Here is an 18,016-nt window from a genome sequence, read left to right as displayed (position 1 = left end):
CGTCACGGTGTTATGTTCAAGGCTTTGAAAGCGCGACAATGAGGTTGTCATAAAAATAAAATGAAGTAGGACCTAAGTATAACCCTAACCCTTATGTCACTTAAAAATATAAAACACGGATTGACATTCAACAACTACAGCTCCCATGAGGCTTTGTAAGCGGCTAAGACTCATGAGATGTGTTGTTTCATGAGGATAAAATGGTGGCATTGAACAACTTTGTCTTTTAATTCAATTTACCAGTGATGTTAAATCATAGACCGTATAAAATTGTGTGTAATTATTTACCAGGTGGGGCACTACAACTAATGGTTATGTTAATAAGGAAGAAAAGAAAAAGGGAAAGCATTTTCACCTTTAAAAAGCAGGCATTTTGACTTGTCAAACACAGATGCTGCAACGTTATTAATTGCAGCTTTGCAAAGGAACCATTAAATGCAATTAGTTCCACCTGTCAAAATGCAAGTGCAAAGTTTTTAGAAGATGATGGACATAAGGTAAAGTCATTTAGAATGAGGAAGTAACTTGAATAACTCTAATTGAAATGTTACCATAAACAAACATTTCCTGAGTGGATAAATATGATACTTTACCTACATGAAAGTGTATGTAATATGATGATTGTGTGGACAACAAGGTGACCATAATAAGCCAGTAACCGTATTGGAGGACGTGTGGAGACTTTCAGGAACAATAGAGAAGGCTGGTATGCAGAAGTGGGTGCCATGAGGATCCCTAACTTTCATAAGTGAGTACAGTCATGACTTGTCAGTCTCATCTAGCTGTCTGCTGTGACATGAATGTACTGATAATGTTAAACACACTTTGTTCCATCAACAAATAACTAGAAGTACTTTTACTTTTACATTACAGAGGGATGTACTGTACTTTTTAATCCACTAGACTTATTGACAGCTGTACTAAGCGCAAACTTGACATGGTGATGTACTAGTTAGCTGGATCATAATCTATCATAATAGACCATATACTTACTGGCCTACCTGAGACTGCATCGTAGGTCTATACGGGTCCTGCAAGTCCCACAATGTTACATTGTTCTACAAAGAAAAGATGACAGTTAATTGAATAATTATTATTACCTTTAAAAAGCAGGCATTTTGACTTATCAAACACAGATGCTGCAACATTATTAATTGCAGCTTTGCCTTGCAGTTATTGCTGGATCAAAGGAACCATTAAATGCAATTAGTTCCACCTATTAGTAATTCAAGGTGCACAGCTGTGCATTAAAGGTATAGTATAAGTGATGTTAATCCAATACACTTTTTTTCAAATTCAGCGAACATTTTCTCCACCTAGCTTTCTTTGCTATTTGTCCTGAAATGCTGGTCATTACCCCATAACAGCTGCACAGTGGCGATTTTAGACCCTTTTTAGGGGGGCTGAAGCACTGAGGCAAGTGACATACTGGCATACTGCCAGTCTGCTTATGAACCACTAACTGTGACTCCAAATACAAATTGTCTAAAAAACATTCCTACCAAACTTTAATTTAAACAAATAGATAGGGCTCATTTTTAAAAGCTGCCTTCCCATATCTGCAGCTATAACTACAGATCCCATGAGACATGCCAATGGCTATATAAGATTTTTGTTGTTTGTAGCAACTTTTGTTGTATTTTTAGCAGTCCAAATGTGTTTCATACTATGCCATCATAGTAGAGTATTGTTGCTCAGTTAGAAAACTCTATCTATTTCGATTTCTCACGTCAATGGCATGGCTTACCCTGACCTTTTTAAAGCCACAAAGGAAACTAAAGTGGTACAACAAGGCGTGGCAAGGTCTTCTCACTGAACTTGCAAAGCACATGAAATACCCTCTGCTGTATTCATATTACAAAAGTGTCACTCAACAGCGTGTTGACTTTTGAGCTTGAAAAACAAGCAACAGTATGAAGCTGCCAAAATCTTCACTCATAATGTCACACAACGGGACTTAATTGAACAACCAGCCCATCATGAAGAAACAATTTCAAATTTTTTTTTTTTGTTGTTGGTTTTTTAGAGTGAAATAAGAGGATGTAGTTAAGCGTCTGTCTTTGAGGCTTCTACTGAACCAGCAACCAGACTGTTCAGGTCCAAATGAAGCCAAAAGACAGCAGTCCACTGGAAATCTCAAAATTGTAGAGAGAGACACATCCTGCTCCTGTATGTGTTCTGTCTGAGGAAAAGTTTTCTCTGAAAATTCTGAGTTATGCCTTTTCTGTTTCTGTTTCTTTTTATCGATTTGAATAAAATATGTCCCCAGTACTTCCACAAAAGTAGTCATTCAGTATTTAGCTTTGATTACAACCAATTACATGGCAGCTGCTGTCCGGAAAATGAAAGTTGGCTTCTTTTCTTTTTTTTTTTTTTTCTTCTTACTTTTGCTTTCATTTACTGCAGCCTATAAAAGCTGTCTACATGCTATTGTCTGTTGGCCACAGAAAAAAGTTGGATGAGTGGGACTGCTTTATTTTGGCAATAAAGACCATACTTTTTTCACAGGTAAGCAACAATTTCAATAAATAAATAAATACATTGGAAAAGGATATTTTTAATAGAAAAAGAAATGCAGACGTGGAATGTGTTTTTGTTAAGTATGTTTAACGCAATGCAGCTTTAAATTTAACAATTTTGGATAGCACTGAATGAGCACTTTCAGGTCAGATATTGAAATTAGTGAAGATGGAGGAAATGAGGTATGCTGGTGACTAGTATACCCTCCCTAATCTAATTTGTTCAGTGTGGTTGACTCTCGAGCCGGTGTGGGAAAATATTTCTGTAAGACCTGAGGAGCCACACAGTCCCTCATTAAAATTACGTTGTGTGCAATTTCACACATGCTACACATCCAGGTTTTCCAGGCTGCTTTCGTATGCAGAGACACAGTGTAGAAAGTTTAGCTTTATCAGGGACTCAATCATTTCTCCTCAGTCATGCAGAGGCTTATGACAACTTACGAGACTTTACCTTTGATAAAGGTGAGTGGAATGTAGCGATAGTCTAGTCTGAACTAGTATTAATCCTCTTCTCATTTTAGATCATTCATTTATGCAATTAACTAGTAAACGAACAATAAACCAATCACTTTTTTTCTTTGCTTATTGTAAACTCTTGAACAGCGTGTGAATTTTCCCAGTGTGGGATTAATAAAGCTTATCTTATCCTAGTCATGTTTGTACCAAATTCAATTTCATGTTCAATTTTAAAATTCTATTTTTTTCTGTTTAAAATACAAACACATTCAGTTCAGTAAAATATGTACTTGTTCATTATAATAATGCCTGAGCGTTTTTCCCCACTAAATCTGTAACATGCTTGTCTTTGGTAGGTTTCTTTTTCCTCTAATAGTGTCAGTATCAACAGTCAGAGGAAGAAATCAAAACTGTGGAGTTCCATTCTCAAGAAGATCCCTCACATGGCACTGTGCAAACTCTGTACGTATTAGATCAACTGCTATTACATAATACATTCATTTAAAAGTTTAATTGTTTTTTTAGATTTCATAAATTATTAAATTAACCATTGACGTTCAAGTGAATACAACCATTATTAAAATCTGCATCATGGAGGGGAGACCTACTTGTGCAATACAAGTGGATTATTGTGAAAATGCAATATGATTAGGATAATTTTATAGTATTTGTCATAAACCCTCAGTTCTGTTGTGATCTGTATGTGATTCAGTGATGTTTGTAAGGCCAGCTGGAAGAAAAAAAAAGGAAACAGGAAATTGGTGGTTGCCTAGGGTTTTTTCAGTTTTAGCTGTTTGAGCTTCAAAATATTTCCACTCTTCTGCATTTGCCTCATTATGCTTTGAATTCTTCACTTGAATTGATATTATCTTCCTTTGTCAGTTCCTTTGGTTCTAGTCGGGGTTGTGGTGTTTGCTGTGAGTGGGATCTTTGGAGATCCCCTGTTTGAGTGCCTCCAAGACACTGACTACAGTGAGCTTCTCAACATTGTGGATAAAGGTCTTCCGGCCACTAAGACACCTCGTCATGTAGCAATCATCGGCGGGGGCATCGCTGGACTGACCGCTGCCAAGTTTTTAGAAGATGCCGGACATAAGGTAAAGTCATTTAGAGTGAGGAAATAACTTGACTAACTCTAATTGAAATGTTACCATAAACAAACATTTCCTGAGTGGATAAATATGATACTTTACCTACATGAAAGTGTATGTAATATGATGATTGTGTGGACAACAAGGTGACCATAATAGAAGCCAGTAACCGTATTGGAGGACGTGTGGAGACCTTCAGGAACAATAGAGAAGGCTGGTATGCAGAAGTGGGTGCCATGAGGATCCCTAGCTTTCATAAGTGAGTACAGTCATGACTTGTCAGTCTCATCTGTCTGCTGTGACATGAATGTACTGATAATGTTAAACACCTTGTTCCATCAACAAATAACTACAGTAACTAAGTACTGAAGTACTTAGTTTAAGTACTGAAGTACTTAGTTTAGTACCATAAGCATAATCTAGAAGTACTTGTACTTTTACTTTACAGAGGGAAGTACTGTACTTTTTAATCCACTAGACTGTTTAGCCTCTCTCAGGAACGCAGTTATAGGAACAGTTTTACTAACTATTCTCCCCCAAAACCGTTTTTTTCCATTTGCATTTGCACTGGCCACATGGCCATAGGAACTGGTAGGAGGGGTGGGAGTTCAGACAAAAGTTGTCTGAATGCCAGTGTAGACCTTTTGTGATGATAACACAACAATTTCACAAGAATGTCAACAGGTGTGATTAGATGGCTGTGTGAACACAAAATACCTTTGGTTATTATAACACAGCCATCTAACCGCCACAACATTTTGTTATGATACCACAGCCACCTGCTGCTGCTCTTTTTAATCAAGCAGGTAGGCCTACCTTCATGTGTGCATGTACAAATAACTGTAGTAACCCAGCCAATGGGGGCGCACCCCTGAAAGCCCTGCCCACGCAAGAGGTTTGTGTCAGAAGAGCAAACACAGCAGTGCAAAGGAGGGAGCTGGAAGTGTGAGCACAAAGATGACAGAGAGAGCAAAAAGTCTGATCAGTCAGAAAGAAGCAGAAGGAACTGTAAACAACAAGTAACAATTAAGAGACCATTCGTTTACAAATAATTTGTTTGCAAGTTATACATTTTACTTTTGAGATGACAGTTCTTTTGCTTTAGTGAGTGATTTTTATTTTTTATTTAATGGCACAATACATATTCCATACTTTCTCAGCACAAAACAACATACAAAGTTGGATTGAATGTGTCAACTTGTATAAAGTAATACTATGTAAATGTCAAGTTTACAGCTTGTTGCCCTGCCCCCAAGTGGCAATTAATAAAATCAACTAAAGCAGCTTTAACTAAATGATCTAAATACCCAACACTTGTCTTGCCTAAAAAGAAGTCAAGTCTCTCTTGTAACAAAAATATGTAACATCTATTCCACAGAATTCTGCTTTCCTTTGCCTCAAAATTACAAATTTCCCTAAACCACTTCATCCAAGATGACATCAACACCTACTATTTGGTAAATGGAGTGTTACAGAAAACCTATGCTGTGGAAAACAACCCTGGTGTGCTTAACTACAGCTTAAATGAAAGGGAAAGGGGGCAGTCAGCAGCTCAACTCTTCAGTCAGACACTCTGGAAGGTTTGTATACATTCCACACATTTCCGGTATAGTTATTATTTTTACACAAGTATTTTTTAACTGCACAAGGATAGGAATGTGTTTTTATTGTAATATGTGCACAGGTGAAGGATGACCTGAAGGCAATGGGCTGCAGTGCCATGTTGGATAAATATGATGCATACACAGTGAAGGTAAAGATTGATAATTTTGACTTTTTCACACAGGTCTTAGTTTAAATCTGAATGAAAAATTTCACAGCATACATTTGATTGCTGACAGGAATATCTGGTGAAGGAGGGCAACCTGAGTCGTGGTGCTTTGAGGATGATCGGGGACATCCTGAATGAAAACAGCCTCTTCTACACATCACTGATAGAGATGCTGTACATACAGTCAGACATCAATGACAACACTGAGTAAGTCATTATTATTTTACCATTTACATTGTGTGTCTGGCAACACGGAACCTGCAGACCTAGCTTTGTTTGGTTGTCAGAGATTGAGCATCTGAACTCATTGGTGGAGTTAAAAGTCAGTGGGTTGGAGCGAGAAAAGCTGGTGTATTTTGTTAAGGGTAGGGTTGGGTCGTTATATGATAGCCATCATTTTTTGTTTTGTTTTCTGGTTCTTTCCTTGCTATTTTGTTTTATACTTGTTAGATAGTTTATGTTTCTTTTCTTTTCCTGTATGTGTCATGAAATGTTTTAATATTGTCTGATTTAATGTTTCGGATTTTGGGAAGACTAGCTGATCGTCTAGGCGTCAGCTAATGGGGATCTTATAATAAACTAAACTAAACATCCATCAGGTGGACACAAACATGACTCCAAGTAATTAAAACGTTGCTCTGTAACTGCTAGATGTGAGAATGTGTAAAAAGATGTGTAAAAACTGGTTGGAAATGATGAGAGCAATGAGACTGAACCAAAACAGCTAAGTTTGTACTTAGCTGTACAGTTGTACAAAACAATGCGCTGAAAGGCACTAAAACGCTTTGCAGAGCTGAGTGGAACTGCAGAGTTTGGTGATAATAAATAATGAGTGACACCTTTCATATGATGCCATTTGGTCCATTGTTAAATGATAACTTCACCCTCAAAATGATATATTTGTACATCAATTACTGACCCCGTGATACCTTAAAGCTATAATGCGTAGTTTCTGTCGCCCCCATGAGGAATTCTAAATAATGACAACACTGTTGTTGCATCCACATGACACAAGCCTGCCGTATTAGCACACGCGCCCCCATCCCTCCTCCACGCAGTTGCTAGTAGCCAAGGAGGATAAAAAAAAACATGACAGACTCTTGGTCTTAATTAGCTTTGTATCAACTCATTTGGCAATGGCTTGAATGAAACGGACATTCATTGATACAAAAAAAGTTACGCACTAAAGCTTTAAATTCTTGAAAAAAAAGGTTTGAAAGAAAGGGTGAAGTATTGCTTTAATATAAATAGGAGTGTAGCTGTAATGATAAATTGTGATTGAGAGGATTTTTATTGGGTGTTATTTTTCAGGTACTACGAAGTGACCGATGGTTTTGACCACCTTCCAAAGGCTTTCTATCAGGTGTTAAATGCCACGATCCTCCTCAACTCCAAGGTTAAACTAATCGATCAAACAGACGGCACCAATGTGACAGTAACATACCAGGACTGGCGTAATTCAGGCGCCCTGACCAACCTAACAGTGGACTATGCCCTGGTGACGGCCACAGCCAAGGCGACCGTCTTCATTGACTTCCAGCCCCCTCTCTCTGGGAACAAGATGGAGGCCCTGCGCTCAGTTCATTATGCCAGCTCCACCAAGGTGGTACTCAGCTTCAGGGAGCGCTTCTGGGAGAAAGAGGGTATCCGAGGAGGGAAGAGCATCACAGACCGACCATCTCGCTTCATCTACTACCCCAGTCACAGCTTCCACGGTACAGCTGCGGGGGCCCTCCTGGCGTCCTACACCTGCTCTGACGATTCCACTCTCTTCCAAGGAATGAGCGAAGAGGAGCTGATGGCCGTGGTCCTGGAGGACTTGGTGAAGATCCACGGAGAGTACATCAGGCCTCAGTGGACAGGGGGGATGGTGAAGAAGTGGGGCTTAGATCCTTACAGTCTGGGAGCCTTCGCCCTGTTTACACCCTACCAGCAGGAACACTACGCCAGAGACCTGTTCCAGAGTGAGGGACGGGTGCACTTTGCAGGAGAACACACAGCCTTGCCCCATGGGTGGATTGAAACTGCAATGAAGTCTGCACTCAGGGCAGCTAAAAATATTAACAGCCTTACAGTTTAGTTATATATGCAATTATTTTGTTGTGTTCCTCCATATATAAATATACATAGGTTTAGTAGTACATCTTGTGAACTTGTCCCATGTCTTGCCTGTTGTCAGATAGTATAGTCAGGTCTGCATAGCCAGGGTATTTATGAAATATTTACTTGTACTTTAACTACTTCACATTTTTATTAACTTGTACTGCCACTTTTAATATCCTATCAAGGCATCTTCATGATTTTGTTTGTCTGCTCTGCATGTTTGCATATATGTATCAAGAAAATGGCTATAATCAGTGTTGCTTGGCTGTGATTTGTTGCTTGCTTGCATGGCTACGTGTACTGAATGTGGATACTGGATAATGTACTAATGTCTTGCTGCTTCCTGTTGCTCGGCATGGCTTCTTGAGAATTTTTATTTTGTTGCTGTTGGTGTCTTTTAACCCGTACTGATGTCTGCTGTTTCCTGGTGCTCTGGTCTCAAAACATCTCGCCAAAGGACTACAGTTAACAGCTAACAATACCACTTTTACAGAAATTTTGATTAATGTGTGTTATCCTTATAGATAAAATTAATGAAATGAATACTGGTGTATTAGTGCCCCTCTAATACAATGTATATTTTTGTTTTATATGCATATTTATTGATTCAGTTATGTTTTCGGTATTTCTTTTGATCGTAGGACTTGGACTTGTCTATTTACTCCATAAACTGACATTCTGATCAGACCACAGAATTTACACACATTAGCATAAATACAAATTTAATTATTATCCCCATGGTCATCATTTGCAGGCCTTTACTGTTTCAGGATATTCTGTGATTCTAACAGTGAATTACAACTGGAACTTAACAATTATTTTCAGCACTGATAAATCTGCTGATTGTTTGTCTATGAATGTCAGAAAATAGTGAAAAACGCCCATCAGATTTTTGCAGAGTCCAAGGTGAAATGCAAGTTGCTTGTTTTGTCGAACCAAGAGTCCAAAATGCCCAAATATCAATACATTTTAATCAATCAATTTTTATTTGTCAAATGAAATCATACAAGGTACAATTCCAGTGAAATGTAATCCGAGTGGGGATTTTCAGTACACTGACATTTAAGACACTGAAAAGCAGCAAATCCTCACATTTGAGAAGCTGGAACCTTCAAACGCATTTTTGCTTGAAAAGTTACTCAAATGATTAATTAGTTATCGATTAATTGTCTAATCAATTCAACTCTACACTGAATACTTATGTGATTGTGTATATAAGAAGCATTACGAAATACTTGTTTTGAAAAACCCTGATGAATGGAGTTCCTGATGGTACATTTCTGTGTTTTATTCCATTACAGCTATTTTATATTTCAGTTACTTCATTTTACTTTTAGGTTGAACAAGCAAGTAATATATTATTAAAATATTATAATAATGTACTTTCTTTTAATGGTCAGATATTTGGAACTAAAAGCTTGTGTAAAAAGAGAAAATGTGTAAATATCTAAGATAAAACAAGTTTTCTTACATACTGACAACAGACTTCCATTTTGTAGATTTTTTTCCCCCAGGAATCCATATGGAAAGACTATTGTTGTATTAGTACTGACTTTTTCTCATACTGGACTTTAAAATATAGTTCAAAAACATGTCGTGCAAATGCATCTGCCAAGTGTTTCTACCTGTTATATATTTGATATTGATTCTTTACAATAAATCTCACAAAGCCAAGGCCTAACGCCCAAGTACTTTGCTCCACAAGAGATTCCAAACTACACTTTGATGAATGAACAAGATGAAAATCATAATACTGACCTCTAATGGTTTTTGTACACGTATTTCTTTCTTCTATTGTATTAATGAGCAACATTTATTTACACTGTATAGTGCAAGTATTTTATTAGCTAAAATCAATGTCTTCATTCATAAATATGTTCTCATTGGTGTAAAATTACCTCTGCCAATCATCTGACTTATCCTCGTAAGAATTTCTTATCTGTATTTACATTGGACGGGCAAGTCCAAGGAGGCTTCCATGTTGTTACGCCATTTTGAAAAACCATAATCGCTGAGAGGTACATAAAGCACTAGCCTGCCTGTCTAGCTAATCCACAACGTGTTTTTGTTCAGAGCCAGCGTCACGTGACTGAAACCAGCTGAAACGGAGATCAGTGAGAGGCATTGGTCACTGCCCCGGCAAATTTGAAAGCCTGCACTCCACATTAGTTCATAATGGAGGATCATACTTATGCCGAGCCACAGGAGAAGGAATCCTGGTTGCCAAAAAAGCAAAAATTGGAAGACATGTCATAGCTTCTTGGTACATAATGGCTACCGTAGTTGCAACACACATTTGAAAAAGCGAGGCGCTAGAGAGCACTATTCGTTTGAATGCAAAATACAATTTCACCGCTAGATGGGAGAAATTCCTACACAGTGTACCTTTAAATATCATTTTGTCAGGATAAATTTACTTCCAAAGTTTATTTGGTAGATATTTGGCTGCCAAATACAGAGGAAGTGTCTTAATAAAAGTCAGTAATCCCTTGATGTGTGGTTAAGCCATTTCTTTAACCATCATTTGAAAACATTACATATATTATTCACCAATGTTGTTGCGGTTGTCTTTTTCTAAAAATTCTAATCAGTTCACCTTTCTATCCTTTTTCCACCCAATGATTGATGATACTGGAATGACACAGAAAGTGACAAATCCAAACTCGTCACTGAACCCAGATCTGTCGTTGAAACAGTCGTGAGTGGGCGCTCTGTTCAACAGTATTCCACATTTTGTTTAGTACATGAAGGATCACAGACAGGATGGTGAACATGAGCACACTGTATTACTTTACTAATGTCACACTACATGACTCCTTAATTGAAACAGGTCCGTCTTGCTGCCATTTGCAGCTACAAACATGCAGTTTTCCCATTTTAAGTCATCTTGGACCGCTCAAGCACCACCCGTCGAAAGCATGAACAATAAAAAAACAACAACACATGTCCTCCACACATAATCTTCCATCAACATGTTGGGAATACAAACATTGCATAATTGCATTAATGAGCACCCTTCTGCACCATCTGCGTGAAGCGGTTGGTGATGCTCAGGGTGGTGTCGATGAATCGCTCCACACAGCTCACCAGGCACGTCTCGGTCCGGTAGTCCAGCTTCGAGCCCGGACTGTCTACACACTTGTCCCAGCAGACATCAGTGAAAGTGTGCACCTGGAATAAATAGAAATGGTTGATTAATAACTGATAGATGGCCTTTATATTTTCCCTATCATTATAAGTCTTCGGTGCAGCACCCGAGCCGTTTTGGTCAGCACCTAAGCTGAATGAAATGTAAAATGCACAAACAAAAGCGCCAAAAACAAAAACAAAAAAAGCATCAAACTAAAAGACTTTTCTCAGATCTAATGATTGTAGTTGGATTTCTTTAGTAAGCTTTGTCTTTAAGCTTTTTGAGTGTTATTTATTTATTTTTTTATTATCTGCTCTAGTTTTAGACACCGCTATAGTGATAATAATGGTATGATGATGATGATGATATAATGTCAAATTGCATATTTTTTTATTGAAAAAACATCACATTTTCTTAAGGAAAGACCCTTAAACCCCTCCGCCAAATATGCACACCTAAGTATTCGTTAAACCCAGGGAAAACACTGTATATATAATTCTTATATAATGAATGAGTCTTGGTGATGTACTTTTGAACAGATAGCAGAAACAAACTTTTCAGACAACAGAACTGATTATGGTTGGATAAATCATGTGACTGGGCCTAGAGCCCAACCGATTACTGCCATTTCAGCCAATATTTGTTAACATTAATGTGTAGCGAAAACATTTAAGAAATAACAAAAACCAATAGCACACAAGCTAGCAACACAATTATTTTTATTAACATTCCCCCCCTCCCGTTTATCAATTTATTATGTAATAATCCAGATCATTTTAACAGTAGGCTATATGCTTTATGGAAAGTGGAGCTTGTATCTCGCATCAAAATATACTTTATACCTGACGCACAGGGCATTATTAACCTCATAGAAAGTTATTTTCTTTTTACATCTGAAAGACAACAGACTTATCTTCTCCTTGACTGTAACATTAGTCATGATACAGATTAAAATGGTAAATGAATGACCAAGTAAAAGAAACATCTTTCTGATTAATAAGTAAAGTAATTGTATGCTTCCTTTATTACTTATCAGACCTACAGTTACTAGCCGACATGTCCAATCATTTTAACATGTCCAATTTAATTTTAATGGTGAATAACGCAAAATCTACACTTGGTGACGTTAGTGATATTACACCTTGACTCTTTATTTGTGGTGATGATAGTAGTGGGATCAGCTTCCAATCACCATCAATCTGATGGGAACAATCTAATACAGAGATGTGTTGGTCCGATAAAAGACTTGTGTATCCTGGCTTACGTGCAGTTTAGCGTCACAAATTATTTTCCAAAAACGGAGTGTCCCAAATGATGAGGGTCTTATTTGAGACAGGTTAGGGTTAAGGTTAGGGTAGCACAGGTGGTTTAGCAGGTTCATAATTAATTAAGGACAGTGTATGGGGAATGTGGGACACTAAACTGCACGTATACCACTGAGATATATGCTCTATAAATATAACACAATGAAACGTTCTAAAACAGATGCGACTGTACGCTTCGGTGTCAAAATAAAGACTTCGTATTATATCATGTTCTACAACTAGCGTCGTCTTTTTGTCAAAAAGCAAAGGAAGCTTGAATTGGAAGATCTTTCAGGGAAGTTTCTCAGACAGAGAGGTTTATTTTCCTGAATGGGGCCTCACCGTCACAGCTGAATGCTAGAGGGCTGATTAGCATGCTCGGCATACACACCTGGGCCTGGAACTGCGCTTTCTGTTGCTCTATCGCGATCATACGCTGAAGCTCCGTCGCCTCTGCTTTCTCCGACGCACTGAAATTATCAAAACTGTCCATTGCGCTATTAAATAGTTACAGAACAACTCTGTATTCTCGTTGACAAGGTGGTGAGATGAGATGACCTTTGGGTTTCACCGCGAGTGAGCGCTCATGCAGTTTATCTTCTTCCTATTTGAGGTTTATTGGCGGTCGGCTGGTGCATTACCGCCACCAACTGGTATGGAGTGTGGATCAGAACATCTAATATTAAAAAAAAGATATGATAAAATAATAATGATAAATAAAAATAAATTAAATCTTTTCAATCATTAATTTGTCTAAGATACAGAAATAGTACTCGATAACACTCATTTCTTGAGTTCTTTTATAGAATATTAGACTGTATCTTTCTTCGTGAGGTTTTGAATTAAATGTCTTCTTTCTTCCTCATATTTCTGACTATTTAGCATAATATGCCATCTGTTGTTTCTTCTTTTGTACTATTGCAGCATTTCTCCTGTGTAAAATGATAATTCATAACTAAACTATATCTTTGATGCATCTGTTCCTGCAGCTTGTCAAATACCACTGATGTACAAATCATATGATTTGCGACGCACAGAGACGCCTCCTCCCTGTGTCATTTGTAAATCGGTGTGCTAAATGTGACGCAAGAAGTGACGCTAACAAAGATATTTTTTGTTTAACAGGAGCTGCATCAAAACACAAAAGAAAGAGTTGACCCAAAATATTTACAAGCACGTTTTCCCTTTCAGATTTTTCATTAGGGGTGATAATTCTGTATGAAACACAATCTACACATAATTGCGGTTCAGTAATAATATTTTATTGGTTAGTCAAGGTTTTCATTGGATTATTTTTTATTTTCATTTACCATCTTGTTCCCCTTGTATGTGAATGCATAATCATACATAATGTAGGCCTACATGTGTATACACTTTTTTTATATAGGCTACATATATGCATAGTAGCCAAATGTTTATGTTTACCTTGTTCAGCTTTGTTGTCCTTGTTTGTAGCTTTATGTCTATTTCTGTGTGTGTTCTTTGAGAGCAACAAAAAGTCAGTCAAAGACCTTGTACAGTAGACACACCTACTTGGCCATTGAAGCTGATTCTGATTCTAATCTGAGATGAAACGCTTTGCTGATCTTCTCAAACATCCAACATCTTTGTGCCGCTGACTACTCAACATCTACATCCGGGTAACTGTGCTGGTGACCTTGATTATCATGGCGGCTATCGTCAGGTTGGGTTCTGTGTGTCGCAGAGGAGTCAAACGTGGGTATTTCTGTCTGTTTTCAGTGTTTCTGTCTTTTTTTGAACATAACTTAACTGTGAAAGCAGGGCGTTTTGACAGAAGGGAGATCGAATGTGAACGAACAAATCAGGTCTGGCAGAGACTAGGCTACTACTTTCAAGTTCACGACTTTAACAAGCCAGCCTTTAGTGCATGTACTATCACTGGTAACTTAACGTTAATTAGCTAGCTAGCTAATGGCGAGTAACATTAATTCTCTAACACCGTAAACATTGATGCGCACTGAGAGGGAATTGAAATTTGCTACCATGATGACATCACTGTCCATGACGTTGTTACTCGCACGAGAGACGCAGCACTGTATGCCAAACACGAGTCAGAAACTTGTGAATTACAAGTTAACGCACTTAATGACAACATTACGTACCAGGTAAAACGTTCAAACAGATATGTTATAAGATAACAAGACTCCGTTTGTAATTCGGCATATATAAATCAAACCACAGACCTCAGCATAGAATATATTTTTGGAAAAGTTAATGTTAGTTTAAGACTGCTCGCCATCGCCCTCCTTTGACTGTTTGGGTCAACTGTTTCCAACTGTAAAATATTTATTTTTTACCCATAGTTTATCGCTGCTTCAATGCCAAAATATACCATCCTTTTAAAAGAAAAATCCATTGCCATCCAGCACAAATTATATATCAGATATTATTATTTATGCTATTTTAAGGCAGTATTTGCGGAACGAAAATTAATTGGTTTGAACATGTGGGACCTAAATCTGTTTTAATGCAGCTAATAGTGCTTGGTACGGAGCTCCTAAGGGGACATGAGCGGAAAAAAAAAATCAAAAGTTTAGTTTCATGTGCGCACATGAAAGTTTTGTGTGAGCACGCAAAACCTTTGTGTGAGCACATGACAGCCGTATATTGACGTAGCCTGGGCCATGACCAAAGAATTTCTAATATGGGCATGGATGTTGTCGGTACACGATCCGTTCTGCCTGCACGATCCGTTCTGCACATGCGCAAGATAATACTGTTTTACGTATCCATACGACCTGCACGATCTGTTCCACGCTAGCCTATGGCTAGCCTCCACCGGGAAGCTAACGTTAGTTTAGCTAACAGCTAATTCGGCTAACCGCTAGCTGACAGCTAGATTCAGTCTAAAATAACGTTAACTCAAACGTAATGGGAAAAGCAGGCTACAGCTAAATTAAGACTTCACAGTAATAACAATAAAGACAAGTATTGAGTGATTGTATTTTAAATGAGCACAAGTAAAGTAGAACTGACGTAACAGCTGTTATATATGTTAGGTGTTTGTTATATATGTCAACGTTTATTTTCAAGTTTTATTTTGAGGGTCTTTTAAAGTTATTACATGCTGTCTCAGCTAGCAGTTAGCCAAATTAGCTGTTAGCTAAACTAACGTTAGCTTGGCTGTCGACCGGAAGCGTGGAACACATCGTGCAGTGTCGTAAATCCTCGTACAACCGCGCATGCGCGAACATTTTGCGCATGTGCAGAACGGATCGTGTACCGACAGATGTATTAAGAGAACTGGATACAGTGTTTGGCGGGAAGCCCCGTACGTTCCAATGAGAGTGCTCAAAAGCGCATAAAGCAAACCTGGAGCTCGGCTCTTCCGCATTGTTGGCCCATAACGCTGGTTGGCTCACGATGGGCATGCGCGCTAGCAACAATTTGTTTGCGTTGTCGTAGCAACCGGTAGCAACATGCGTGTTCATGAGCTTCTCTGTCGTGTCTCTTACAAGTGGCGAACTCATGAACTCGCCGTTTCCATTGTCTAAAATATTCACTAACGTTAAACATTGTTTTCGTTGTTCCCTATCGTTTACATGCTTAGCTAAATAAACGATAGATGTATTTAGCTAGACAACCAAGGAGATTTAATAATTATGTTGTGCTACTAGCTAGCTACCTACTAACTAGCGCTAGCTAGCTGTTAGCCTGCAGTTTCGTGAACAGAGCTCATCCATGGCTTCAGCTCTCATCCACGTTACAAGCTTTACAGCATACAGCCCTCGGATGTATTATAAGAGAACCAAGGCGATGTAATCACTATGTCTGTAGTAACGTTATGTAGGCATATAGCTAGCTATGTATAGATCTTAATACAGCCATGCTAGCTACCCCTGATGTTAGCAACTAGCTAGCTAGCCGATAGCCCGCCAGTTTGGGAAACGCTAATGACGTTACATCCACGTAGCTAACAGGCTTTACAGCAGCTACATACATCCCTGGAATGTATCATGACTTCATAAGATAATACCATGGACGTATTAATAGAACACATGGTGAATTACAACCATTAGCTATATCCATTATTACAGCTAGCTACATGAGCTCGGGAGAACAGTCATGTGAGCGGGCGGGCGCAGTCCCGCGGCTCTGCTCGCGTCCACTATGCGCGTTCATCATGTCAAATTTAATAATTCTGGATTCGCTTCTAGTGAATGTTAAAAATGTTAAAAACGTAACGTTTTAAACAAGGACCCTTTCAGTGTTCGGGCTGGTAAGTTGATATACCCAGAAACAAATTATCCGCTGAAATATAGGGGTGCAGTACCACCGTTATCCGCTAAGCCCATGGTGGCTTTTAGACTCGGCGCTCTTCCTGGGGGCTTGAATATGGGAAGAAGTTCCACTCTCGTTACTTCCGGCTTCTGAACTGGTTGCAGTTCCACCAGAGTTCCATATAGGGGGCGCTCACAGGCCAGTGCAGAATGAATGGGACTCTATGGAGCTATACCCCTCAAAATCCACTTTTCTCAGGATATCATTTTTTGTCTAGTAATTTGAATGTTGCATTCGAAAGGGGAGGCTAAGAAAATACACACTGCTGGGAGTTAGATTTAAAGTGGCTTTTTTGTTCTAAAAAGCCTTTTAATATGTCAATGACGTCACACACATATACGGCCAGAGATGCTGCTTTACGGCAAGCTCTGAGTCGCTTCCTTTTTTCTCTCGAGGCATCGACAACACAGCTGACAGATTAGACTCTCCCTGTCAATACACGTGCTAGAAAGAGGTTTGCTAATGTTTTAAAGACCACGCCGAAATATTCACTCTGACATTCTGGTTCTGCTTCGGATGCCGTCAAGCGGGATCTCCGATCGTAACCAGTCCTTCACTGACCAATCAGCATTCATTAGCAGAATGCTAGCGTGTTATGGGCAACAACGACTCAACCTGTAACAAATGGCATAAGTACTCGTTCATTCAACTTTTGACCTATAATCCATGTTGAACTTGCAAAAACTACAATCAAATCTGAGATTTCTCAACGACAATCAGGCGAAAGAGACAAATTTAGCCATCTAGCTCCATAGGGTCCCATTCATTTTGCACTGGACCGTGATCACCCCCAGTGGAACTCTGGTGGAACTGCAACCAAAGTAGGTACAATGGGGCTAAATAGGGAGTGGAACGGCTTTCCGTAGACGGGCTTTGGCCATGACAGTGACAGCTAGAGAAATGACTACAGTACAGGAGTTAGTTGCACTATATTTTAATCTAGGTCTTCATTATAAGGACATTGTTGCTTTGCTTGCAAGTCGTCACCATTATATTGTTTCACTACGACATTTAAAACGGATTTTAAAGTATTGTAATCTGTTCCGGAGCAAGGGATACAGCGATTTGGATCGGGCAATTACTTTTATTTATGAACAGTTACAAACATCTGGCCAACTCCACGGATGTAAGTGGATGTACACAAAATGCAAGGAGAATGGATGAATTTCAAAACTCTGCACCAAAATTATTTGTTATTTTTATTCAGGAATTCAACTGTTATGTAAACCCGAAAATACAAATACAAAATCATTAAAATCATGAATCGTTTTTGCTTTTTAACTACGTGCTAGCAATGCGTGTTATCAAAATTCGGGGGGGGGGGGTGCGTGTGTGTG

The 18,016-nt window shown here is 38.6% G+C and overlaps 3 protein-coding genes across 5 annotated transcripts in view; 2 read left to right on the top strand and 1 right to left on the bottom strand.

Moving 5' to 3' along the window:
• Positions 1-553: 553 nt before the first annotated feature.
• On the top strand, positions 554-9,617 carry il4i1 (interleukin 4 induced 1). 3 transcript variants are annotated; one of them, XM_031283579.2, is made up of 9 exons: positions 554-748; positions 2,407-2,508; positions 3,335-3,440; positions 3,861-4,075; positions 4,216-4,328; positions 5,448-5,649; positions 5,754-5,822; positions 5,911-6,047; positions 7,152-9,617. In XM_031283579.2, exons 2-9 carry the CDS (start codon positions 2,425-2,427, stop codon positions 7,918-7,920), a joined length of 1,695 nt encoding a protein of 564 aa, XP_031139439.1. In that variant the 5' UTR covers positions 554-748; positions 2,407-2,424; the 3' UTR covers positions 7,921-9,617. The 3 variants fall into 3 exon arrangements, with proteins under 3 accessions (XP_031139439.1, XP_031139442.1, XP_031139441.1); XM_031283582.2 differs by lacking the exon at positions 2,407-2,508 and having other exon boundaries at positions 557-748; XM_031283581.2 differs by lacking the exons at positions 554-748; positions 2,407-2,508 and adding an exon at positions 2,631-2,984.
• An 821-nt stretch (positions 9,618-10,438) lies between these two features.
• On the bottom strand, positions 10,439-12,997 carry timm8b (translocase of inner mitochondrial membrane 8 homolog B (yeast)). Its single transcript, XM_031283636.2, has 2 exons — positions 12,769-12,997; positions 10,439-11,114 (listed from the first exon to the last, which is right to left on the bottom strand). Exons 1-2 carry the CDS (start codon positions 12,868-12,870, stop codon positions 10,947-10,949), a joined length of 270 nt encoding a protein of 89 aa, XP_031139496.1. The 5' UTR covers positions 12,871-12,997; the 3' UTR covers positions 10,439-10,946.
• Positions 12,998-13,951: 954 nt separating this feature from the next.
• sdhdb (succinate dehydrogenase complex, subunit D, integral membrane protein b) overlaps positions 13,952-18,016 on the top strand; it is an 11,878-nt gene continuing 7,813 nt past the window's right edge. The window contains exon 1 of the mRNA XM_031283634.2: positions 13,952-14,093. Coding sequence (XP_031139494.1) covers positions 14,045-14,093 — 49 coding nt within the window. The 5' untranslated portion in view covers positions 13,952-14,044. The remainder of the gene's footprint in view (positions 14,094-18,016) is intronic.

This window comes from Sander lucioperca, chromosome 5 (genome assembly GCF_008315115.2).
Source record: "Sander lucioperca isolate FBNREF2018 chromosome 5, SLUC_FBN_1.2, whole genome shotgun sequence".
Lineage (NCBI taxonomy): Eukaryota > Metazoa > Chordata > Actinopteri > Perciformes > Percidae > Sander > Sander lucioperca.
The sequence above is the reverse complement of the archived record's forward strand: the minus strand, read 5'-3'. Positions and strand labels throughout refer to the sequence as shown.